This window comes from Osmerus eperlanus, chromosome 21 (assembly GCF_963692335.1).
Source record: "Osmerus eperlanus chromosome 21, fOsmEpe2.1, whole genome shotgun sequence".
NCBI classification, from domain to species: domain Eukaryota; kingdom Metazoa; phylum Chordata; class Actinopteri; order Osmeriformes; family Osmeridae; genus Osmerus; species Osmerus eperlanus.
This window is the reverse complement of record NC_085038.1, coordinates 4,775,424-4,799,186: the sequence shown is the minus strand read 5'-3', so window position 1 is coordinate 4,799,186 and position 23,763 is coordinate 4,775,424. Positions and strand designations below refer to the sequence as shown.

Below are 23,763 nucleotides of genomic sequence, written 5' to 3'. Positions count from 1 at the left end.
CCCACATTGTTATTAATATATTTAAAATGAACAAAGTCTACAGTAAATGGACGACTAATAATACAATTATCATTCCATTAGAATATGCAGGTGTATGCAGCTTTAATAAGAGACTGCCTGGCCATTCTATTAATTGGTCATTTGATTGTGACAATGTGGCCATGAACGGATGCGAACGTTTAGGTAATGCAATGTAGCACTGTAAACAGAAGCTCTCATCAGTTTAGGGAGGGTACGAAGCTTTTGCAGTGGCAATGACCAATCACAAGTCAACTCTTTTGCCTATTATAAATATCGACGTACATATCATCCAATCACATTTTTAAACGCAACACGCTTTTTTCATTGTCGCCTGCCGTCGAGTTGTAGTTGCTGTTGTACGCGCTAGGCTGGACAAGCAGTATGGCGGAAGAAGACAGTGAATTTGAGTTAGAGGGATTTAAAAAACAATTGAGGAGTTTGTTTGACAGTTTTTTACGAGAGGAACTCGGACCCGAAAGCGACATATATTGTGCAAGGTTTTGCGAGGTAAGACTTGAGAGGTATTTGGATCAGAATATAGGAACTGAAATTAAGCCCACTTCGTTGGCTAGCTAACGTTAGTTGTCGGAGCTTGCCAACCAAATTCCCCTCCCCCAGAATTGCCTGGCTGGATTTAGCTTGGAAGCTAACAACCAGTTGTCTCTTGCTGAACACACAATTGCAACTATAACCAGTTATGCTATAGCAATGTATGTTGATTTTCTGTAGATGCCAGTACAGCTGCTGGCAGGCAGTCCTCAACGTATTGTCAGCGAAATGTAGTTTTAGCCATTTGCAGATCTAGACAAGCTGCTAACTGGCTAGCATGTTGAGTTTTACTAGCTTGGTTCGAGAGCCAGCAAAAGTGTAAGATGTATTACTAGCCAGATAATTTCGTCAAATTCATTTCAAAGCTCATGGACCAGTCAGCTTTTGAAGAACTAACCACACTAAGTCAACCACTGGTAACCAAATGTAACTCTCCCTACTGAAAAGTTACCCAGTCTCAGATATAAACTGTTGTGTGCCTTCCACACCACTCAGCTCCTTCCACTTTTTCATTGACCCTCCTGATCTCCCCCCACTCCTTATCTATTTCCAACGCCTTCCTCTTTCGTCCTCTTTATTTCAGCTGGTGGAGGAGTGTACTGGTCGGTGGCAGGAGCCGCTGCCTCAGCTCAGGTTCCTTCAGAGTGCGCTCTGCTCGCTTGTCCAAGCCTCCGTCTGCTTCCCCTCAGATTGTGAGCATGTGCAATGCACCCTGAGTAGCCTGGCACTGTAAGTTTTAATGCTGAAAGGCTTTAGGATTGCATTTGTATAGTTGGTGTTTGTAAATGGCAAGTAGGTTATGTTGCATTGCACTGCAGTTCCGTCAATGCATAGTTTCAACTGCCAGTCACGTTCTTTTGCAGGAGTGCCTTTGAGCTGTTGCTGTTTTTTGGTCAGAGTGACTTCCTGAGGAATCCGTTGAAAGACATTCTGGACTCTCTTCAGGTAAGTTCTTGTTTATTTGCTGACCACTGATAAACACTGTACTTGATATGAGAAGAGGATTTTGACGATCCAAGTTGTAGAGCCCCTCTTACGCATACACTGTAGCTCTGAAATCAGAAAAAAGCCTTGTAGACATGGATGCACGCGTGTTACAACATGACTAACATGATAATAACATGGCACCACTTGATGCTAGCAATGGAACTGAGGGACTTCTCTCCACTTTGCTTTCAGGAATGCTGTTCATCGTTTGTAAGGCACCAGAATGTCCACCTTCTGCAGGTGATGCGGGTCATCAGAGAGGGTGGATCCTGGGCAAGCCCCACCCTTCACGCCATCCTGACTGAAAAAGAACTGCCTCGGGATGAAGGTGGGTAAAGTTCCGTTGCATGTACTTTGTGTTACTGAATTGTATGGATTTAGTAGAGTCCATTGTGATTGGGAAGATTCATGGGAAATGTGAGCTTGTTTTCAGATTTGTTTTTGTTGTGAGTTAAGTCTATAGACAACAAGAGTTTAGACCTCAGGGTCTAAATTCATGTATGTTTTAGACTCAGCATTGCCCCTCCTTTTCTCACCACAGTGGACAGATACCTTGGCTCTGAGATGCCAGTATTTCTGGAATTGAGGATACGGTACCTGATGGCCAATCAGAAAGTCTGTGAGGCCACGTCCCTGGCTAAGACTTGTGCTCATCACTCCAGTCTGGGGCGACACCTGTTTTTCCTTCAGGTCTACCTCACCTTCCTATGGAAGGCTTCTCACCACGACCACCTACACAAAGTGGTAAGTGGACTGTGTAAGCTATTTTTTAGAAAATGTTGCCTTTAGCTGTAAACATCCTAGTAGGATCTTATGGGGCTTCTCATTAATGACGCAACGCTTTTTGAGTGTACACTGACCGCTCTTGTTTCCCCTCAGATAGCTGAAGCTGATGCGAAGGATGCTGTGGATATCATCTGTTATATGGAAACTGAGCATGATGATGATGAACTGGTGCTGTCCCTCTGCAGAGCCTTCCTCTCCCAACAGCTACGGAGAGGAGACATGTACTACATGTGGTACGTAAAGTATCCATGCTCACACGCAGTACTAGGTTACCCCAGAGTTCATCATACTTGAACAATGAATAGAACATTTTACTATACTGATGGACATCCTAAGGAATAATAGATTTACCACCCTAACTCCTTTCAAAACAGTTTATTTGTAATGAACACTCTTCCTAATCTCCTCCCCACAGGCAACTTGTGTTCATATGGAGTAAGCTTCAGCTGCGTGTTAACCCGTCCAAACAAGCACTCCTGGACCAAAGCCGTCAGCTGATGCTGTCATCCACCAATGTCAAATCAATTTTCCCTTTCATGGGTGTGATCGTCGCTGAGGTGAGGGCAGAGCCTAACTTGTTGTATTGACTCACTGGATGTTTAATTTTGAGACGACTGTTGTAATCTTTTGTGTTTCTTGCCCAGATGGGCAAGGAGGCCCTGCAGTTCTGTGTGGAGCTCTGCACCCATGTCCTCCAGTCTGAACTCCCCTTTGACGCTTCCACAAAGTCTCTGATTTACAAGACCATCGCCTACCTTCTACCCTCCGACTTGGAGGTGTGCCGGGCATGTGCCCTACTGGTCTTCTTTCTGGAGCGCAGCCTGGATGCCTACAAGACTGTCTTCCTGCTCTACACACACCCAGACCAGGAGTACCATGCAGAGGCCGGCCCAGTGGGCAACCATGTGCGCTTTGAGATCCTGCAGGTCATTATACATATATACAATGGAAATCCAGTGGCAATATGGCGCCTGCTATAGTAGTTGCTTCTAAAATATTACTTTGGTTTTCAATGCTGTTATTATCGTAACACATGGCTATTCGTTGTAGAAATGTTGCACAAGTAGACTTGCCTTTTTAGCTCATTTATTTTTCCTGTTTGGTTGCTGATATCCCCTTTTATTTTTCTTTACTTCTGTCCTCAGGTCTTGAAAAGGGGTCTGTACTTTGACCCGGAGTTCTGGAACCTCATGGCCCTGCGGACCAACTGCCTGAAGCTGATGAGTGAGAAAGTGGGGAATGCTGCCCTGGTGGAGATAATGGAGGAAGAGAAGTGGTTGCCCAGCTACTGCACCAAAGAGTCTGTCTGCTGCGGGGTCAGTTCCTCCACCTCCAACCAGCTGCCTACCAAGCCACCGACAAATCACCAGACGACGTCCAAGAAACGGCTTCACAAAGGAGACAAGAATCATGTGAACAAACGGGTAAAAACGCGTCATGAAAAGAAAGAAGACACAGAGTTGTCGGTAAACCACGCTGTGAAAAGGAGAGGAAAGAAGCCTGGTTTGCCGCCTGTCAGGGACGTAACCTGCGTCTCCTCCCTGAGACGATCGTTCAGACAACTGGACTCCTCACCAGAGAACCTTGCACGGCCATTTGTTGACCGACAGCATCAACACATGACCCGCCTCTCAGAAAAGAAACCCCCCAAACGTAAGATCAGAAAACCTCGCTGGCTCCTGGAGGGGGAGTCCACTCAGGCTGAGAACAGTGCCCCACGGAAGGGCAAGAAACCAGGGAGGAAGCCTCAGCAGCAGAAGCAGCTCCGCACCGCAGGGGTGACCAGGAAGTCCATGCCTGGGCTGGTCAGGAACAATACCAAACAAAAGACTGCAGAGATGCCTTTATGTTTAGCAGAAAAAGAGCACCAGAAGGAGTTTATCATGGAAAAAAGTTTGACCTCATCTCCAGACCAATCTTTGGAGGTCTCCCAGCCTGATAATGACCTTTCAGCCTCTTTTATTGAAGATGTGGACAATACGCAGAAGTCTCCAGAACCACCTTGTAAAAAGCTTCCCGTCAGTGCCATGCAGACAAAGGATCTACCCAACAATGAGGTGATCATAAGAGCCCACGATGCATGTACCTTTATACAGAAGATGCACAGCTATGCACGACGCTCCAAGGTGAAATGTGGTACACCAGTAAAGGATAACCCGGCCTCAGACTTAGCAACAACTGTAACTTGCACTTCAGATCACAGAAGACCACTGGCATCTGTGGTTCCGAAGGACAAACCCTTACTCGTGGCCTCACAAACCCAAATCTCAGCTGAGGTTGAGGTTCCCTCCAAACTGCATGAGGGTACTGTTGTTCCTGTATGTGTTCCCTGGACTGATGAAACTTCCACAAACAGAAATGATCAATCAAATGACACGGCAATCTTTTCTCCCCCTCAAAATGTAATTGTTCATAATGAGTATAAATACACTGTGGAGATGTTGACTAGGGACATAACCAGTGTTCCAAATGTGACCAATCTTACTGACACATTAGCTGTTCTTAAAGGACCACCGGTTAGGGAAAGTACTTATGAAGTTGTTCTAGAGACAATACCAACTAATGCAACAGTTGTAGAGGAACAAGCCATAGATGTGAATACAGTTGTTTCTCACCAGACACTTCCTTTCGGGAACACCACTACTCTAAAAGAGTCAACAGACTCAGAGGAGCAGGCTTTTAACAAGTCAGTGACTGCTGAAGACACACATGATCAGGCATCAGTCCTTCTCACAGAGGAAGCTCAAATTGATCCGGTAGAGTCAATTGATACAGACTGTGATGCTCGCAAACAACCCACAACAGGAGATGTGGATACAGGCAGAATCCCTGACCACACAACCTTTGTGCCTCACTGTGCAATGTCCAGCAACTCCAATGACCAAATTGTGGAACCGAATAGTTCTCTGGTCTCTAAGAACAAGCCACAGCAAGAGCCAGAACCACCCACAGGAAGTGGACCACAGGACACCCAGGAGGTGGAAACCCTGGGAAACCCTTCTAATGGCCCCACACAGGACCCTGAGGACTCCCACCTCATGCACCACTGCAATCTATGCAACAAGGTGATCAAAGGGAAGCGTGTGGTGGTGGCCCACTCCATGTACCACTACAGCCAGGACCAGTGCATGTTCTGTGGCATGTTGTTTAAAAATAACATCCTGGCCATGATGCATTTGTCTGAGCACATAGAGAAACTGAAGGGCAAAGTGCCATTGGAAGGAGACCTCCAGGAGAACATTTCCCATAAGAAGGTTGTTTCTGAACACCCTACACAGTCTAGCCCAAGGAGAGGCAATCATAAGAGGTCTACTAGGAATGTTGCCGAGCTAACCTGTTCTGACAGTAGGAGGTTAAGGTCAAGCCATAAGCAGACAGACACAAAATTAGTAGATCGAAATAGAAAGCCTCGTAAGCAAGCAGTTCAGAGGGTAAATGGACATTTGAGGGGAAAAGTGGAGAAGATTAGGGCTGTTTCGCCACCAGAGGAAAGGGAGCGGAAAACTAGTAGTGGAAGAAATAACCATTATTCTGATTCAAGGGACGAGGCAGAAGAGCTATCAACTTCAGTGAGGGTAACCAGAGAACTACGGCGAGATTCTACTCTTAAACAGACTGTTGACAAGGAAACGGCCAGCTCATCTTCCTTAGCAGTGGACAGTGGAGTAGAGGCAAAGACGAGGCGTCTTTCTACCTCGAAGAGCATTGATAAAGAAAGGGAGCCAGCTGCTATAGTCAACACAGCAGGTGCTCAGAAAAATGTATGTTGCCCTGTGGAGGGTTGTCTTTGGCCATCAAACCAGCCTAAAAACCGCCAATCTCTCCTCAACCATGCTCTGGAGGCTCACTATGGGTACACCAAACCTCTGGAGTTAGCCTTTAGCCTGGGAAACAGGTGCTGCAGTACCTGCTTAAGGGTCTGCTGGAGCTTTCAGCATTATCAAGACCACATTGAGAGGCACAGAGCTAACCCCAGGCACCCCTGTCTGCACCAAGGCTGTGGGGCCAGGTTTAAAACCGGAAGAGAAATGAGACGCCATACAAGAAGGCATAGCCCCCTTCGGGCAGGCTGCTGTTTTTCAGGATGTACCAAACTGTTCGCTTGCCTCTGGGCGCTCAACCTACATGAACGAGAGCATTACGGAAATACCTCTCCCACCTCGACAGTGGAAAAGACCAAGCGGTTGAAAATAAAACAGACACGGAAGAACACTAAAGATGTTAAGAAACGATCTGGTTGTAAACCAAAGGATTCCCTCACAGATGTGTTGCCCACTTCAAAGGTCAATAATAAGTTGAAAAGGGCAAAAGCTAACTCTAAACCGAAAGGTCCTCACAAAACCACAGCTAAATCGACTCGGAGGCATAAGATTAGAAACAACTTCAAGAAAACAAAGGCTATAAAGAAGAGTGTTCAGGCAGATGAGAAGGATTCTTCGGTTTCTTTACCCACCTCATCTACCACAGGTGTAGCGGCAAACAGACTGCAGGATATGCAGGCTCTTTCAGTGAAGGATAGAAATACTATCTTAACTACCACCACCAAACTGTCTACAACTAATAGAGCACTAACTAAAGGATTAAAGAGAACTTCTGCTAAGAAAAAGAAACAGATGAAAAATCGAAGTAGTCAGATTACTACTGTGATCTCTCGTGAAGACTGTGATGAATTGAAGACAAAGGAAATTGTAAATCCACAGTCTACTAATCTGGAAACCTCAACCACTACTGACCCCACTCCCGCCAGTGCAGAAGAAACGAACAAATTAAATATGAGTGCTAGACTGAAATCAGATATTTTAGATGGGCTGTTACATGATACTAAAGATGCCTCAACTGTTTGTCCCAGTAAGACAGTGGAGGTGACTGATGAAGTGATCAAGCTGCAGACTGACCCACTGTTTGCCACTCTGGACAAAGCTACTCCATCTGCTTCTTCTAGCACAACCACACATTTGATAAAGTTAAAGGTGAATGATCCATTGAATAAAAAAGAAATCATCAAGAAACTTGTCAAAGACTCAAGGGAGCCTGCTACAAAAGACCTCTTGAATATCTTGGTTCAGCCTAATGATGGGGACCCTTCTGATGCCTCAAAGCCTGAAAAGGTGAAGACTCCAGTATCAGATGAGCAGCCTGACAAGGTTGTAATGGATGTTGCAAGCTCAAGTACAGGGAGTAAACCAGTGGTTAAAGCTTTAGATTCTACAGTGACAAGTCGGGGTTACCATGTAGTTAATGAATACTCGGCGAAAGGTGACACATCAAGCACAGAGGCAGAGCAACACAAGCCACAACCTGAGGTCGATTCTGAAGCCATGAAAAGGAAGATTGCAGGTCCCTATGTAGGGAAGAAGCCATACATCAGGCCCGCACCGACATCCTATTTAGACGAAAAGTACACCTCCATGACCAAACGCAGGAAGAAGATGTCCTGGTCATTGCCTTTCTCCCCAGAGTGTAGTGCTTTGCAGGAGGCTGTCGCTGTAGCCACACCAGCCCAAAGACAACGCTGTGCCAAGTGTTTCTCCTCTTTCAACAGACCAGAGGAATTACAGGCTCACTTGGAGCTAAAGAAGTGCACATCCCTCTTCGGTTTTGACTCGGATGAAGAGGGTGAGTATAAAACCGGGGAAGTAGTTTAAAGATGTATGCAAATGGAAGACCTTGATTTTGCTTTAACTACATGTTGGATGAATGCAGTATATTTTTACTACTGGGATTTCTTGAAGTAGATTCAAACATTTCCTTTAACTGTAATTGAAGATATTGTGAAACATTTTTTGTTTAATATGAATGTTCTACATGGAATCCCTTTTTTTGCCTACTATAGTCATGTCCTAATTGGTATTTCTGTATTTCAGGTAACGGGTAATAAAGGTGACTCTGGAAAGGTGGATGGATCTCTTAAGATGTAGAAAGAAGATCTGCATCTATAGACTTGCTGCTAGGGGGTTCCTTGTGGACTCCTCAACTTAAACACCCCCCATACACACACACACACATTCCTATGGAGGAGGCCATGGATGATCAGGCAAGTCTGGGCCCTGGTGCAACGATAGAACATAGAACCAGAGTTTACAAATGCCCGGGGCATGTCTATTAGCCAGGTCTGATAACTATTAGGCAGCCATGAGGACAGTTGATGTGGATTATATGTTCGGAAGAAGTGCCTGGAGTAAACCTGCAGGGTTTGGCCTGCTACTTCCATTGTTTGTGGTCCAGAGTTCCTAGAGGGGTTGTGACTTGCTTTGAGCTGATTTCAAGTGACAGTTTTGATACTGCAGGGAGGCACCTGTAGGGGAAAAAAAGAAAGAAAAATAAATCGTATTAATCTTTTTTTTTTCTTCAAAATAGACAATACTTTTTGGTTTGTTTGCTTTTTGCACTCCGTTGTATTTCCATCAGTTTATAACCACTTGCACTTCAGTAATTTTCTTTAATCATGATATATACATATAGATTTTTACTATGGTATTACACACTGAGAAGGTGACAGTTGAAGGCCATATTGTTCAGTGTTTTGCTGACTTTGCAGAGAGCCTTTTCTGTTGACACTTTTCTTGACGCTAATGTCAGTACTCAATGACATGGTGAGATTTAAGTTAAAGACCCAAATGTTAAATGGCTGTGATATTTCTGAGAAATCAGCTGTCTACTTCTGTTTTTAAATCATAATGTTCCAAGGTTTTGTGAACCTAAAATGGTTTGCTGTGAACTTTGTATTTTTCATTCCATTTATTATCGATAAACATTGTGAACATTACTTCTCCAACCAACTACAATTAGTTGCCATTGCGTTGTCAGTGCTTTTAGCACACAGGAATTTAATGTGATATGCTCTGTCGGCCTAATGGCTTAATGTAAAGAAAAAAATGTACAAAATATTGAGGTTGCTGGAAAGTGCTGGAGAAAAGCAAGTTTATCTTGGTGTCACAAAGTGCACAATAAACTGTGAACTATTTCGTCAATGAACAGGGGCAAGGATTAATTTATTATAGCTTTGTTTTATATTTAGCTCATGTAAATATTTGAACAGTTTGAATGCATCATTATTCATATTATATTTGGGTGTTGGAAACGGGTTTATATAACAGGCGTATATTGGGGGGGAGAAGTAAGCAAATAAAACATTCGAAATCGGAATGTGTCGCTTTCTGGTCTGAGTTCAAATACAATGTTTTTTTTATGAAGAAATACGGAAATTGCGTTCATCACACTTGCTCGGTCATACCACTGAAGGAAACACCGGAAGTGACGAAGGCAAGTCTGCAGCCATAGCAGCAAAATCGATAGCATAAACAAAGCTAGCAAAATGTTTAGTGTGAGTGCTAGCTTGCTGCATTTCTCTACGAATTTGGATGGTTTAATTGGACGGATCTTTTGATTGGCAATTATTTGACACTTCTGATTTGAATCTGGTTCCAGCGTAGTGTGGTTAGTCTATATATGTGTAAAGCCGACAAGCTTTGAGCCAGATAAAGAGCTGCTGTACTAGTATACAGTAGTGTAGCTTGCTAGAGCTAGTTAATGCACACGCAACGCAGATAAGCTATTGCTCCGTTACTGTATCTGAGCTAGCTAACACTAGCTTTAAGTTCCATACTAGCGAGCGAGCTACGTTGCTAACTCGCTTTATCTGACGTTGCCGTTACTGTAGCTACCATACTATAGTTGTAACAGTACTGTACTAGCTAGCTATAGGCTTAACATGAACCCATTATTTGCAGAAAATACCAAAATGGGGCGATGATTATGGCTAGGTTTAACACAGCCACGTAGATAGTTAATCTACTGCAGTTTACCAATATTACAAACGAAGGTTTTGGTTACATATTTTGGCATTCGTGTTTTTAACTAACTAGAGCTAGGTACAGTAGTGTATTAGCTAGGTGAAATACAGATGGCGTTTCATTGTAAATCAACGTAGGAAAGAAAGCTATATGATCTGTTTCCTCAAACTATTTGGATTTTGACTGCAATGTTCAGTCTGATGGCGAATTGTTGCAACTGGATGAAACGCTGGCGTGAGCCTGCAAGGTGAGTTGTGAATATTTTGTCTATAATTTGAATTGAATATAGCTACTAATGATGAGCGTAGTTACATTTGTATTGAATCAACTAGTGTCACCTATTAGTGTGTCTAATGCAATGACCTGTCCTTACAAGCTGCCCAGATGGTGACAGTTATTTATTTTTTACTGACTTTAAGATATACACCATTATGCTAAAATAGTGGAACTCGTTATATGGTTATTTATTTATAGTAGCCTATCTGCAATGTTTGGCTGAGACTGGGGCCGTGAGGTGAGAGAGGGGCTTTTCCTGGCTCTTTTGCTGTGGGGTTTCCCCAATCAGGGACTAACCAGCCTACTGTTTGCTTAATCACATCACTCATGGTGCGTGTCACTTGGGGCCAAAGAAATTGTTATTGCATCACTCTTCTCCCACTTAGACCTTGATAGCCAGACCACAGGGTGATCCATTGAGACAGTATGATACTAAGAGCCAGTATCTGGAAGCTGGTGGTACCACATGGTTCACTTCAGGAACCATATGCTCAGGGAGTAATCCTCTGCTAATCCAAGACCTGGCCTAAGAGGCGTGGGGGAGGTTGTGTTTGACTGTCTCTGCCTGTATGTATGTGGGTCGTGCGGGTAGTGTGGGGCGTGCGGGTCGTGGTGTGCCCAGGGGTGGGTGCCGGACTCTAGGGGACAGACAGGGATACTCAAAGGCCCGTCCACTGCAGGTCTGGTCGACAGGCTTCCCAATGAAGGCCACTTGGCTTCAGAGGACCGTCCACTGGATAGTGCGCTTGATGTCCCTGCGGCGCAAGTGCCGTAGTTAAGTACTTGAAGATGGAGGTTGATTACAGGCTATGTGTGTTTGTTTCCATCGATTGTATGTCCCCTCTTGCCATATATTCTGTGCATTTGTCTGCATACTATTTGTGTGTGTGCCTATTTTACTTGACATGAGTCACTTTTTCAATATTTAGCAATGTAAAGATTAGCCTTGTTTTGTTCTGTGAGTTGATTTGTGAAAGACGCTGTACGCGTGCCTGCATTTGTGCATGCTCATTGTTAAAGATGGGCTTCAGCGATTGAGGCTCCATTGGCCTTCTATCAGACACATTGAAGAGGACATTGGAATTGCCAACAAACTAGCCCAACATTTTTAAAGCGTCTGCTTTGCGTTGCAAATATTTTTTATTTTTTTTACCTGTCAGGTTTGAAACTACACAGCGAGTTGGAATGGAATGGAAAAATATGTTAAAGCCTTCCCAGTGACTGCCTCAACTAAGCTGTGTGGCGTCAATGGGGGAGGTGATATGTTCTGTTGTCAACGCTGCATGACTGCATTACACTATGAGTGTGTGTGTTTGTGGCTAGGTTACGTAGATGGACAGATTTAAAGAGCTTAATGCTGACTCACTCAACTTGCGGATATTCTTCTCTACTCTGCAATCCTACATACTCTGCTCTGCAATCCTACAACATGGCATATTCTGCCATCAGTATATCATGTATTTAGGCCTAGACCAGTCACTGACAATATCCCGACTAACGCATCAACAAGTTCATGTCTGGCGACAGACTGCAAGCCAGGCATCCCCATATAATTAACATGGATGATTTCAACACAACATAAACACTGAGTCGATTGAGACCAGCTTCACCAATTCAAGACTTCTGTTGAATTTCCATCACTCTTTGAATTCACAGGAAAGTGACGCTGGTCATGGTGGGGCTCGACAATGCAGGGAAAACCGCCACCGTCCGAGGGATCCAAGGAGGTAAGACCTCTCCTGGACAGGGACTTTCCCAGATTGCTTAGTCATAGAATTCTGTAATGTTGTCATTGAGTCCCACTTTTTACTTATTAGACCGAAATGTCAATTCACCATTTACCAGTCTGTACCTCCATTGACAACAGGCATGCTGTGCTAAACAAAGAACCGTGTATGTGCGTGTGTGTGTGTGTGTGTGCGTGCTCTCTATTTCAGAGAGTCCAGAGGACGTAGCTCCCACTGTGGGCTTCTCAAAGGTGGACCTGAAGCAGGGCAAGTTCGAAGTGACCATCTTTGATCTGGGCGGAGGCAAGAGGATCCGGGGCATTTGGAAGAACTACTACTCAGAGTCGTACGGCGTGGTGTTTGTGGTGGACTCGAGCGACGTGCAGAGGATACAGGAGACCAGGGACACCATGGCTGAGGTCCTCAGACACCCGCGCATCGCTGGCAAACCTGTCCTGGTGTAAGTCTTTTTTCTAGAATCCAAAGTGCAGCACTAACCACTACAACGGCAGCATTTGGTGATTACTCAAGTGTCTCTGTCTCTGTAAACAACACATGTTGTTGTCAGTTCACCCGGTTTCCACACAGTCACTTCTGACATCTCTCCGTTCCCTCTATCTATTGGCTCCCAGGCTGGCCAACAAGCAGGATCGGGAAGGGGCATTGGCCGAGGCGGACATTATTGAGAACCTGTCACTGGAGAAGCTTGTGAACGAGAACAAGTGTCTCTGTCAGATTGTGAGTGTCCTGTGTGTTTTGAAAGAATTCTTGGAAACTGTTCATTCCATAAATCATTCTTGTCTTACGTTATTTGCAAGGCAAGTTATGTTAAGGTTAAGGGCTACATGCTTTGTGTTCATGCTGTAGTCAAAACCAATCTTGTGAAAACAAAGTTAGAACCCATGTGAATTTTGATTATAGACCACAGCTTTACACTTCAATGTTGTCAATGATGCATTTTAGCTGGGTTTGCAAGAAAATTACATTTAAAAAATCTGTTTTCCTTAACAGGAACTCTTATTGAAATCTGATAGCCTTTGTGTATTTGTTTTTGGTTTCAGGAGCCTTGCTCGGCCGTATTAGGCTATGGCAAAAAGGTGGACAAGTCCATCAAGAATGGCCTAAATTGGCTGCTCAACAATATCGCCAAGGACTACGAGGCCATCACTGAGCGTGTGCAGAAGGACACTGCAGAGCAGAGAGCCATGGAGGAACAGGAGAAAAAAGAGAGGGCAGAGAGAGTACGGCGTATAAGAGAGGAGAGGTGAGGAGGAGAATGTGACGGAGGAAGGGAATGAAGAAAGGGACCTTAGAAGAAAGAGAGCTATAGAAAGTATAGTAGACCTGAGAACAAAAAGAGAGGATGAAACTGAGCGTGCCTGTTCCGTTTCTCTGCAAACAAGGCATCCTGTTTTCCCTTCCCAGGGATAGGCTAGAAAAGGAGGAGGCGGAGCAAGAGGGCAGGCCCATCCAGGTGGAGGAGCCTAATGATGGCAACATGCCCAGCCCATTTCAGCCAATCATCAGCGTGATCTCTGAGGTGTGTATGGGCTGTTTGATTCTGCTAAGTTATCAAAGTACAATGAAATACATGTTAATCAGTGACCTGTCTGTTTCATTTACTGTAGTGTCAGGTATTAGAAAACATATGTCAGATGAATCTGCACACATAGGTACTGTGTTATGAGGTCAGCCAGTCGAGGATATAGACCTGTGTATTCTGCCATGTTGTGTAGAATGAAGACAAACAGAAGATGGAGAAGAAGAGGTTGCATGAGACACAGGAGGGTGGTGTCAACCGGCCAAGGGGCGAGGAGGAGGAGGAGGAAGACGAGGAGGAGGAGCCTGACAGTGAGAGACAAACGCCAGAGAGCATTGGTACAGGTGTGTTCTGTGTGTGTGTGTGTGTGTGTGTGTGTGTGTGTGTGTGTGGTTGTTCGAAAAAAGAGGGTGGCGAGCAAAGAAGCCACAATCTGATTCGTTTGAGATCCCACTTCAATCCCTCTCCTCCACCTCCTCCCCGTGCAGCTTCAGGCGACCAGACCAAGAAGAAGACCAGGAAGCTCCGTCTGAAGAGGAAGCACAGGGTGGACCCCCTGAGGGCAGATGAGGGGGCTCCCGAAAGCCCCACCCCTCCACCCCCACCTCCAGGTATGGGCCCGGGAGCTTCACTCTTCATGGGGATGGGAGAGGAAATTAAGTTAGCAAGGAGAAGATTGGGTGGAGGAGAGAATGCTGAGGGTTACAATACTGTCAATAAAAAGGCATCTTTGTCCTTCAATCCCTTGGCAACTAGGCTCGATATGGCAGACTATCTTTGGTGCCATGATCATGCCTTTTGACTTATTTATTATGCAACATCTTACACCTTTTTACTGTCACTGTTTTCTCTCTTAGTCGGCTGGGCTACTCCCAAAGTTTCTAGGCTGCCTAAACTGGAGCCACTGATGGACACAAGACGTTCTGGTAAATGAATGTGTTCTCACACTGCGGTCCTGATGGTCTCCCCTGCATGTCCATACAGTATCTTGGCAGTGTGTGAACTCACTCACTCACTTCAACTACCTACCTTCCTAGCCACTCACCCACCCATTCAACTACCTAACTTGGCTGTCTGTGGATCATGTTCATCCACTTGTTCTGTTCATCCACTCATCTAACCCCCTCTACCTCCCTCACTGATCCAGGCTGCTTGTGGGCTGACTTCCTCATCATTCAGCACTGTCTGCATCCATGACTGTGCCCTTGTCCCTTTCACTAACATCCGCTGTTTGCCTCTTGTAACACCTTCTCCATTCTGCTTCCTCCAGGCCATGGTTGGTTTGTGTATGTGTGTGGCACAGTTGACACAGTGGACATCATCCACATACACGTTCATGTTTTTTGAACTGGACGTCTGCTCAAATTGTTCTTGCATAACATTGGGTTTCGTATCTTATTTTCAGTTCTCTTTGTTGAGAATTGACGACACAACATCTGTTTGTATTACAGAAGACAGGTTTCCCTGGGCTTTTCTAGTGTAGTCACAGCCTTTCCTCCTCTCTTTCCCTTCCGCAGACTTCTATGGAAAGCCCCTCCCCCCTGTCGCGATCAGGCAGCGTCCGAACAGTGACACTCATGATGTCATATCCTAACCCTGCACCCCCTCCATACCTGACAGTTCACTGACCCTACCCATATCCCCCGAATCACAGCTCTCTTCTTTGGTTTCTGTTCAAAGTGCGTGCTGTATAGAAAATGGCTCGCCAACCGAAGAAGGCTTGAGATGCGACGGCCAATCAACGTGGAGCTGATGGTTCAGTTGAGAAGCAAAGGATGTGAACCGAACAACATAGTTTACCAGACTGATAAATGCAGTTCAGAACATGGACTTCAATGCTGAAATTGCTCAAATATTTTTTACTGTTTATATCAGTATTATTGTACACTAAACTCTAACCCATCTCTTTATAACATATGTTTACACCAAGACACAGAATGTTAATGTCAATTATAAATGTACATTTATTTGTTTTGTTTGTGTACATCAGATGTTGAATGGTATGTTGTTGCATAAATGTGTATACTGTCGAAATCATCCATTTACTATTAAGCTAACGATATATGCTTTTGAATGATACTTTAAATATATTTTGTATTGTGCTTTTTTTTGCACACAATTTTTGCAGAAGCTGGATATTGCTGGCATATAAGACATTTTCTATAATAAATATTAGATACATGTAAAACAATATATATTATCAAGAGGATCATACGAAAGCTACGGAGTTGTGCTGAGTATGAGGGCCTTTCTTACTAAACTCTTGTTTGCTTGTTACTGTGCTTTCTACTGTGGTTTCATAGCCCCCAATGTTCAGACTGTCGTACTTCACCTAAGTGAGTATTGAATTACCAGCTTTATCTTATAGCAGTTCATAAGCTGTGCAGCAAATATTGTTTGCAGACACTAAGGGCTACAACCACCCATTTTCTTTGAGGAATATTACATTTAAAGAGACACCGTCTTGTATGCTGAAAGGGATAGGATCATGCAGAAACTCTAACATTTACTCCTTAATGCTGCAAAACAATGTAAATGGTAAATCTGAGGTGTAAAAAATATGGAATATTTAAAAAAGAAAAATACTTTTTGAATAATATTTTTATGCTTATTACTAAACCAGCAAACCCATCACAGTTAACTGTTTCTTATTATTTTGCTGTAGAATATTTAAATTTTATTTTACTGTATTACTATCAGTAAATACATTCAATGTCAAATATTGTATCGGTTTTTACATAAATTCCAAGTTCTTAATTGAGACTACAAATACATGTAGTCTACCAATATCTCATTTTACTGTCTAGCCTTACTTCGCTTCATAGTTACTTACAGCAGGCCGTCTCTGATTAAATAGCAAGTTTTCTTGCATTTGTATGGTTTTATTTTATACCTTGTTTGAATTTTGTTACAAGAATAAAAGAAAACGTCGAGACGTGTGTCAATAATTTGTCCAGCACGTGTACTGTATAATGTTACGTATTTTGGGGCAGCCCTTGCTTAAAACATATAATTCATATTGTGCCTATTCCAAAAGACTGACATAGAAACAAATATTTGTTGTGATGCTTTAACATAAAAAAAACGAATCCTAATAGCATTTGAAGAAACATCGGAACCAGGAACTGAGTTTAAGCGGTAAAAGAAAATTGGAGCATATTTAAAGGACGGACCAGAAGATGTTTCATTGAATGTAGAATGCAAAGATTTTTTATTTCAAGAGAATTCTATGTTCGTAAGAGGGTCTTCAAAGTATTTCCTGTTCGAACAACTGCATATCTACAAATATTATCTTGCAAATTTATCATCGGTTCGAAGGCGAGACTGTCAAAAAAGCAGGCAACGGTCCCAGTCCAACCGGTAAGAGATTAACTTTGCGTGTTGTTAACTGAGGATACCCACGTTCAATACAGCGTTTTTAATTAAAAAATTTGATTTGATTAAAGGTTATTACAAAATCTGCAAAAAGGAGACAGGTGTGCCAGCTCATATTGGACCAGTTTGAGCAACAGTACAGCAAGGAACTGGGCCCATTATGGCTCTCTGCAAAGTAAAGTATTTGAATTGTGTCTTGAATTGTCATTAGCTTGAAGATTTGGTGTATGGTGTAAGGCCTATGCAGTCATGGTACCTTGGCAAGTCCTGTTTCATGTATTACTCTCTCTATAGGGTTGTGTTGCTGAACCCACAGTGCTGGCAGTACGGCGTCATGCTCAACCGATTTACTTCAGTGGCAGACATCACACGGATCCTCAAGTTGCAAGGCTTCACCAGCATACTACCCAGCTCAGTTATCTACACCCTGGACCCTGTTGATACCCACACACCACAACCAGACACCCACCCTCCATCCATACTCTCAACCAATCAGTCTCTTCCCTTTCAGAATTTGCCTGTCCCCATTCCAAAACATAACTCAGAGCCCAGCTCTCACCACAATCCTCCCCCTATGCCTTCTGCGGACCCAGGCCCTTTTCCTCGTCCCTCTCCATCTCCCCATCCCCCTCCTGTCCCCTCCCTGCAGTGCCTGATCCACACCTCCCCAGTACGGTTCCCCTCCCAGAGTCACAGGCCGGGCCAGTTGAAGCAGTACTACCTTCTAAATGCAGCTTCCCTCCTCCCAGTGCTGGCTCTGGAGGTGAGAGATGGGGACAGAGTCCTGGATCTTTGCTCAGCCCCTGGAGGAAAAGCACTGGCCATCCTGCAGACTGCTCACCCAGGTTTTTTTTTACTGTTTATTTGACTTACAATACCTATAAAAAAATAGGCTTACACATTTGACCTTTTCTTTTTCTTTCGCCTAAATGTCTTTTTAAGGCCTGTTTAAGTCGACAAGGCTCTAGACTTGATTTAATTATACCCATCATAGTAGCAGTACAATACAGCCTAATACAACACAGTGTTAAGGCAACAATTAAATGCTACTTTGCTCTTGCTTTAGTTTTTGCCTTGTACTAATCTGCTGAGACTAAGTACTGTTTCCCTGTGTTGTTTCAGCTCTTTTATGTTGTAATGAGGTGGATCCTAACAGGAGGGATTGGCTTGTTAAAACCCTGGAGTCATTTCTTCCTCACTCGCTAAGCGACACAGTCACTGTCTGCAACCTAGATGGTCGCACATTTGGGGAAAGTCAGCCTGGAATGTATGACAAGGTGATGAACACAAACATACAAATCTAATCAAACCAGTATTTCCTATCTTTTTGCTACTTAAAAAAAATGTACGTCCTTTGCTAGATTCCACAACACAAACCCCACATTTAATCCAAAATCCTCATCTGTAGTTCATTCAGATGACCAGACGGGGGTGATGTTGATCCTTAATCAAGGTAAAGATGTGGGATTTTAAACAGTGCATGAAGACATCAAGTAATGTTTGACCTTGACATGCACTCTTTCATATTGGTTTTGTCCAACCTTGTAGTCTACTTTGACTTTAAGAAAAGGCTACCCTAAGGCCAGCCAATAGTATGGTTACTGACCAAGCCCATGTTCTACATGCGGAGCATGAGCCACTGCCCTCCGGGAGGAGATTCAGTGTCCTCTGTTGCAGATAAAATAGATTTAAAAACGTATTTGTCCCTGTGTCAATAAAGCAGTTATATATCTGTAGATAAGAAAAGGAGGAGGACAGGATGGACACAGGAGGATCTTTGTTTTTGTTAAAGGGGGGGTCAGATGGCTGAGCGGTTAGGGAGTCGGGCTATTAATCAGAAGGTTGTTGGTTCGATTCCCGGCCGTGCAAAATGACGTTGTGTCCTTGGGCAAGGCACTTTACCCGTACTTGCCTCGGGGAGAATGTCCCTGTACTTAACCTGTAAGTTGCACTGTATAAGAGCGTCTGCTAAATGACTAAATGTAAAGGGATTGGTGCAGATCTCTGCTCTTGGTGACGTGTTTGTAAAAATGTTCTTTTAGGAACCTTGCTGTATGTTTTCACGTTTGTATGTGGAAAGGTTGTCTTTTACAGCTGCAGCATGTGGTAAAAGCCCAAGCCACTTGTGGGACGACAAAGTCAACCTTGAATCAATTTGTAGCAAACCCACACTCGGTTTGCTTTCCTGTACCTAAATGAATCAAGCCATTAACCTAAGATTATTTTACTTAATTAATCACTTTTGCTCAGTTTACACAGAAGCCAGAAAACTTCCCCCCCAAATGAATTTTTCCAATAAGCAGGTGTGCCTTACATTTACATTTATTAATTTAACAGACGTTTTTATCAGATGCATTAAATGCTAAAAGCTAACTTCCATTAGTTACAGCAGTCAGGGCTGTGGTGCTAAGTGAGATAACTGCTGAGCAGTTGGGGGCTGTGTGTATCTGAGGAAACTAGAAAACTGCTAAGAGGCTGTTAGTAAGTGAGCATTATCCAATGGATAATGAGACTAGCAGAAAATCAGGAATAACCCCAACAAATCTCTTTCTAAGAGCAGATTAGAGAGAGAGAGGAAAATGGTAGCTAGAGTGAGATAAAGGAATGAAGGCGGGGAGGACAAAGAAAGGTGTAGGATTACTTTTTGTTGCCAGATTTCTCACCATTTCATCTCTCCAAGGGGGTCTGTGTCTCCCCCAAACCTCCACCATCACACGCTGCTCTCTCGCTTTGTTCCTCCCTCGGTCTTGGTTAACACCCCTATAATGATTCTATGCTATCTTTCTATCGTCATCCCTCCCTCTGTCTTTCCCTCCCCTCTCCCCAGGTGTTGGTGGACGTTCCGTGTTCTAATGACCGTAGCTGGCTGTTTTCCACCCTGAGCCAGCAGGGGGCGCCCAGGCTGAGAGAGAGGAGGAACCTACCCAACCTTCAAACTGCTCTGCTCAGGTAGATATCCAAATCAGATACCTTTGGATTTTCCCAAACCCTCTCCTTTGCCATTGTTCTGAAAGGACTGGATTTTCTGTAGCTAGGGGAGAACATGCTTTCACTTGTTTCCTCTTGATGGTTTACAGCAGAGGCGCAGCAGAAAAACAGCCCCATTGACTTCACTTCCTGCCCCTACCACTTTAGGTCAGCTCTTCAAGCAGTGCGTCCAGGGGGTGTGGTTGTGTACTCCACCTGTACTCTGTCCCGTGCTGAGAATCAGGAAGTGGTGGAGGCCGTCCTATCGTCGGTTCCGGGGGCGGAGCTTGATGATCTGGAGGAGGAGCTGGTACTCCCACTCTCAGACCACTTCACCTTTGCTCCGCCTGGCCACGCCCCCAGTGGGATTCTAGTGGTCCCTCATCCGGGCAAGACCTGGGGGCCCATGTTTGTGTCACGCATCAAGAGGACACACTGAACCTAGGTAGAAAATGGTGTCAGCCAGCCAACACATAATACATATTTATTCATGATGTACAACGATTGTAATTGTTCTATGCATCTGTGAAAGCATTTATTTTAAAGGTTAAGACAATCTCCAAGGTTATTTGGGGGAAATATGTGTGTATTAAAGAGTTGTGGAAAGCAACCATGATACAATTTGAGGGGTTCGGGATGTCTAGAAAAGTCTGTGCCAGCACATCACACCTGAGTAAAGTAGAGCAGATTTACCTGACCTCACCAAACTAAGCTAAAGCACTAAGCAGGCAGACCGGTTCATATTAAACTATACATGAGTATACCAGACGAGACTAAACAAAACTAAAGCAGGCAGACCAGTCTAGACCAGGCCATAAACACTGTAAAGGAAAATGAAGGGATGTTGAATTGTCAAGTCATGCACGACACCCTTTTTAATCACTGCCCAGTTCATTCACCCAGGAAATGAATAGTCATATTCAGACCACTTGCAGGATGACTCTTTCACCATTGTGAATCAAATGTGAAAACAGGTTTTTTCAAGTGATTGCTGCGCGAGTTAGATGACTGCTGGACTGGGAAATGGCCTTGGCAGCTTCGGCGCTCGCATCACAGTTGACATTTAGAACCTCCCTCTCATCTCTGCCGCTTAATAATGTCAAAGCCTGTTACCAGCGATGCCTTCTGGGGGAGAGAGAGCTTTTTCTAGTCCTTGGGCAGTTTGTGGGCATTATACAATATGTATACTGTGTCATGACCTCAGAAAGGCTAATTGACGTTGGTTAAGAACACCTCCACTGAACTACAGGCTATGCTTCTATTTATTATTGAGTGAAAAGTTGAAACTTACATGAAAAAAATACATGAATTTCAGAATATCTTACATGACTATTTGGTAGGTCCCCCATCATTCTATCCCAGAATGATGTTCCAATGAGCTTCTTGTGACGTCACAGAAGGCTTGGCTTTCTCAATCTTCAGTTCTCCCATTAAATGATCAAGGTGGTCTCAGACTTTTGGACCTTACTGAGTGCCATCCTCTCAGGCTAGCCCTCCATATGATAGTCCTACTGAGTCTGTCTTCTAGTTTTGCTGGTGCAAGTGATTGGCAACCACTCCAGCTTGCCCCCACATTAGCCAAATAGCACCGTAGTCAGATTTACATATAGAGGAGGAGAAGCAGGGACTTGATTTGAGATTTGGAGAGCATCCATGTCCCACCCACAAACATCAGATTCTTCTGGATGTCACAGAACATCCCTAATGGCCTCATCCGTCAAACAGGCAGGTGAGCAACATTGGCGGAGAAAGGCACTTTGGATGACCCTGATGGCCCATTACAGGATGAGGGAGGAGCAGGGGAGAAACGAGAGAAGAGAGGACTGCAGAAAAAAGAGAAAGCAGGAAACAAAGTAGATGAGTGAATAAGGGGAAGGAGTTTGGCTCTGCTTTGCCCTGAGATTACTCTATCCAGCAGACAGTCTGTAGCCTATGTTATCTGTGTAAAAGGTATTATGGCTAGCATGACAGTACATTTACCTGTTACACAAGTGAAACTGAAAACACTTGATACCATTTAATTACATAGCAATTCCTATGTACCTGCAATGTCTTTTTCTATAGGCTTGGTATTGCTATGTAGTTACATCATGGTAGCATAATGTAACCTTAATGTAAAGTGTTGCCCCAAATTTGAATAGTCTTGACACCCAGGACTGCTTTGGATAGAAAGTGTCGAGAAAATCCCACTCTCTTCAAATATGTCATATCCACAAGAGCTCTTGTAAGGTTAATGATGTGTGAACATGTGCATTCTATGAGTTAAAGAGGCTGTTGGTTCAGTAGAGAGCCCACGGATATAAATGTAATTGCTGTCTAGAGAATGATGGCTTCAAATGGCCTTGTGCCTGTGTCAAACACCTACACCAGTCAGACACTCGTACTCGCAGATTATTGGCTGTTATTCTGATATTGCTATTTTTATTGGCTGCCCTAGTTTACTTGCAATGCTCCGACTCCCTTCGCAAAAAATATGTCAAACGTATCGCCGTGCTCGAACAAACGGACCACCATTTTCGCACAAAGCAACTTTGAGAGGGGGGTTGGAATGGGGGCTATGCTGAGGTCGTCCATGTTGTTGACCCCCATGTGAACTCTGAGTCTTTCTCATTCCCAGATTACTGAGTGTCCTGGGGGTCTCCCCATCTCTTGCGCTCTGTCACGCAGTAGCCCTCCGCCACTTCAAAGAGGGAGAATGTAGGCCTACTTTGCATAATCAGGTGGAGAACTGCTTTTGCCAGAGAGGCGGGAATTAATTTGCAGCGCCTCCAGATGTAGTCATTAAAACGGCGCTGGCAATGATGCTGGGCATGGAGATGGAGCCAAACAACGAAGACAGTGATTATAGTGCAGAGGGAGAGGAGAGAGGAGGTGAAATAAATATTAGAAGAAGTAAGAAACAGTATTTAAAGGTATTTGAAAATAAGGAGGTGTTATTGATTTTAAAACAACTCTTATTCCTAATCTATTTGACAGCTCCGCTGATACGCTGCCAGGAAAGGTCAAGAGCATCTGTACTTCTATTGTCCTACCACTTAACATGACAAGGTGCAATAGGTCTTAGTGCACACTGATTAATGAGTGGTATCCTGACTCGTATCATGGCACAGCTCTCCTGTGAGACTTTACCTGAGTAGTGGAGGTAGAAAATTATTTTCTACGTGGAAAAGGACAAATGATACAGTGCAACACTTGGACTGGTGAAAATTGGCTGCTGACATTCTTCCAAAGTTGTTGCACTCACAACTCAGACACACTCCATCCATTCAAAGACACCCCCCTTCCCCCCTCACACTCCTGCGCATAATAGAATTGGGTCGAAATACAGTTTAAAATCATTTTACTGACTGTCTGTCAGGGGTGGTTTGAATTAGGAGCAGTCCATTGATCCCATTGTGCCAGACAAGAACGATCAAGTACATATGAGTAAGATATGATAGATAAATGATTTCAGCTTGTTCTGTATTTCTACCACGATCTGACACACACCAGTAGCGTATCCACGGGGGGCCCCAGGTGGGCTCAGGCCCCCTCATGTCCAGATTTCTGATTGCTTTCAATGACAAGAATTAAGGAATTGTTGGTAAATGTATGTATATTCTTTTTAGTGGCCCCCTCATTTTAACATGGAACCCCCCCAAAAAAGAATTCTGGCGTTAACTTTACTTGTACTGAAGTGGCAGCCTAACTAAAACTTTGTAGAACTGTGTTGCTAATACTCTCCGACTATAGAATGACACAA

At 44.0% G+C, this 23,763-nt stretch overlaps 3 protein-coding genes across 9 annotated transcripts; all 3 read left to right on the top strand.

Moving 5' to 3' along the window:
* The first annotated feature begins 314 nt into the window (after positions 1–314).
* On the top strand, positions 315–9,352 carry znf654 (zinc finger protein 654). Its single transcript, XM_062446314.1, has 10 exons — positions 315–528; positions 1,154–1,299; positions 1,434–1,515; positions 1,750–1,885; positions 2,099–2,301; positions 2,437–2,576; positions 2,759–2,900; positions 2,988–3,269; positions 3,489–7,959; positions 8,208–9,352. Exons 1-10 carry the CDS (start codon positions 403–405, stop codon positions 8,216–8,218), a joined length of 5,739 nt encoding a protein of 1,912 aa, XP_062302298.1. The 5' UTR covers positions 315–402; the 3' UTR covers positions 8,219–9,352.
* Positions 9,353–9,649: 297 nt separating this feature from the next.
* arl13b (ADP-ribosylation factor-like 13b) lies at positions 9,650–16,627 on the top strand. 6 transcript variants are annotated; one of them, XM_062447048.1, is made up of 10 exons: positions 9,650–10,383; positions 12,069–12,139; positions 12,350–12,599; positions 12,772–12,877; positions 13,201–13,403; positions 13,565–13,679; positions 13,876–14,023; positions 14,168–14,290; positions 14,537–14,605; positions 15,197–16,627. In XM_062447048.1, the coding sequence occupies exons 1-10, from the start codon at positions 10,325–10,327 to the stop codon at positions 15,271–15,273; spliced, it is 1,221 nt and encodes a 406-aa protein (XP_062303032.1). In that variant the 5' UTR covers positions 9,650–10,324; the 3' UTR covers positions 15,274–16,627. The 6 variants fall into 6 exon arrangements, with proteins under 6 accessions (XP_062303032.1, XP_062303033.1, XP_062303028.1 ...); XM_062447044.1 differs by lacking the exon at positions 9,650–10,383 and adding an exon at positions 10,923–11,187; XM_062447045.1 differs by lacking the exon at positions 9,650–10,383 and adding an exon at positions 10,924–11,187 and having other exon boundaries at positions 15,360–16,627.
* A 181-nt stretch (positions 16,628–16,808) lies between these two features.
* Positions 16,809–23,195, top strand: nsun3 (NOP2/Sun RNA methyltransferase 3). 2 transcript variants are annotated; one of them, XM_062447415.1, is made up of 6 exons: positions 16,809–17,039; positions 17,149–17,229; positions 17,349–17,899; positions 18,177–18,331; positions 19,882–20,003; positions 20,190–23,195. In XM_062447415.1, exons 1-6 carry the CDS (start codon positions 16,909–16,911, stop codon positions 20,458–20,460), a joined length of 1,311 nt encoding a protein of 436 aa, XP_062303399.1. In that variant the 5' UTR covers positions 16,809–16,908; the 3' UTR covers positions 20,461–23,195. The 2 variants fall into 2 exon arrangements, with proteins under 2 accessions (XP_062303399.1, XP_062303398.1); XM_062447414.1 differs by having other exon boundaries at positions 16,810–17,039; positions 17,126–17,229; positions 20,190–23,188.
* The last annotated feature ends 568 nt before the right edge of the window (positions 23,196–23,763 follow it).

Bases quoted from the DNA above. Each gene is read 5' to 3' on its own strand.
- znf654 (XM_062446314.1), top strand. From the start codon at position 403: ATGGCGGAAGAAGACAGTGAATTTGAGTTAGAGGGATTTAAAAAACAA. The intron at 1,300-1,433 runs GTAAGTTTTAAT...GTTCTTTTGCAG, and splicing joins ACCCTGAGTAGCCTGGCACT to GAGTGCCTTTGAGCTGTTGC. The intron at 1,886-2,098 runs GTGGGTAAAGTT...TTCTCACCACAG, and splicing joins AGAACTGCCTCGGGATGAAG to TGGACAGATACCTTGGCTCT.
- arl13b (XM_062447044.1), top strand. From the start codon at position 10,982: ATGTATGTGGGTCGTGCGGGTAGTGTGGGGCGTGCGGGTCGTGGTGTG. The intron at 13,680-13,875 runs GTGTGTATGGGC...CATGTTGTGTAG, and splicing joins TCATCAGCGTGATCTCTGAG to AATGAAGACAAACAGAAGAT. The intron at 14,291-14,536 runs GTATGGGCCCGG...TTTCTCTCTTAG, and splicing joins CCCTCCACCCCCACCTCCAG to TCGGCTGGGCTACTCCCAAA.
- nsun3 (XM_062447414.1), top strand. From the start codon at position 16,878: ATGCAAAGATTTTTTATTTCAAGAGAATTCTATGTTCGTAAGAGGGTC. The intron at 18,332-19,881 runs GTGATGAACACA...CCCTCTCCCCAG, and splicing joins AGCCTGGAATGTATGACAAG to GTGTTGGTGGACGTTCCGTG. The intron at 20,004-20,189 runs GTAGATATCCAA...CTACCACTTTAG, and splicing joins CTTCAAACTGCTCTGCTCAG to GTCAGCTCTTCAAGCAGTGC.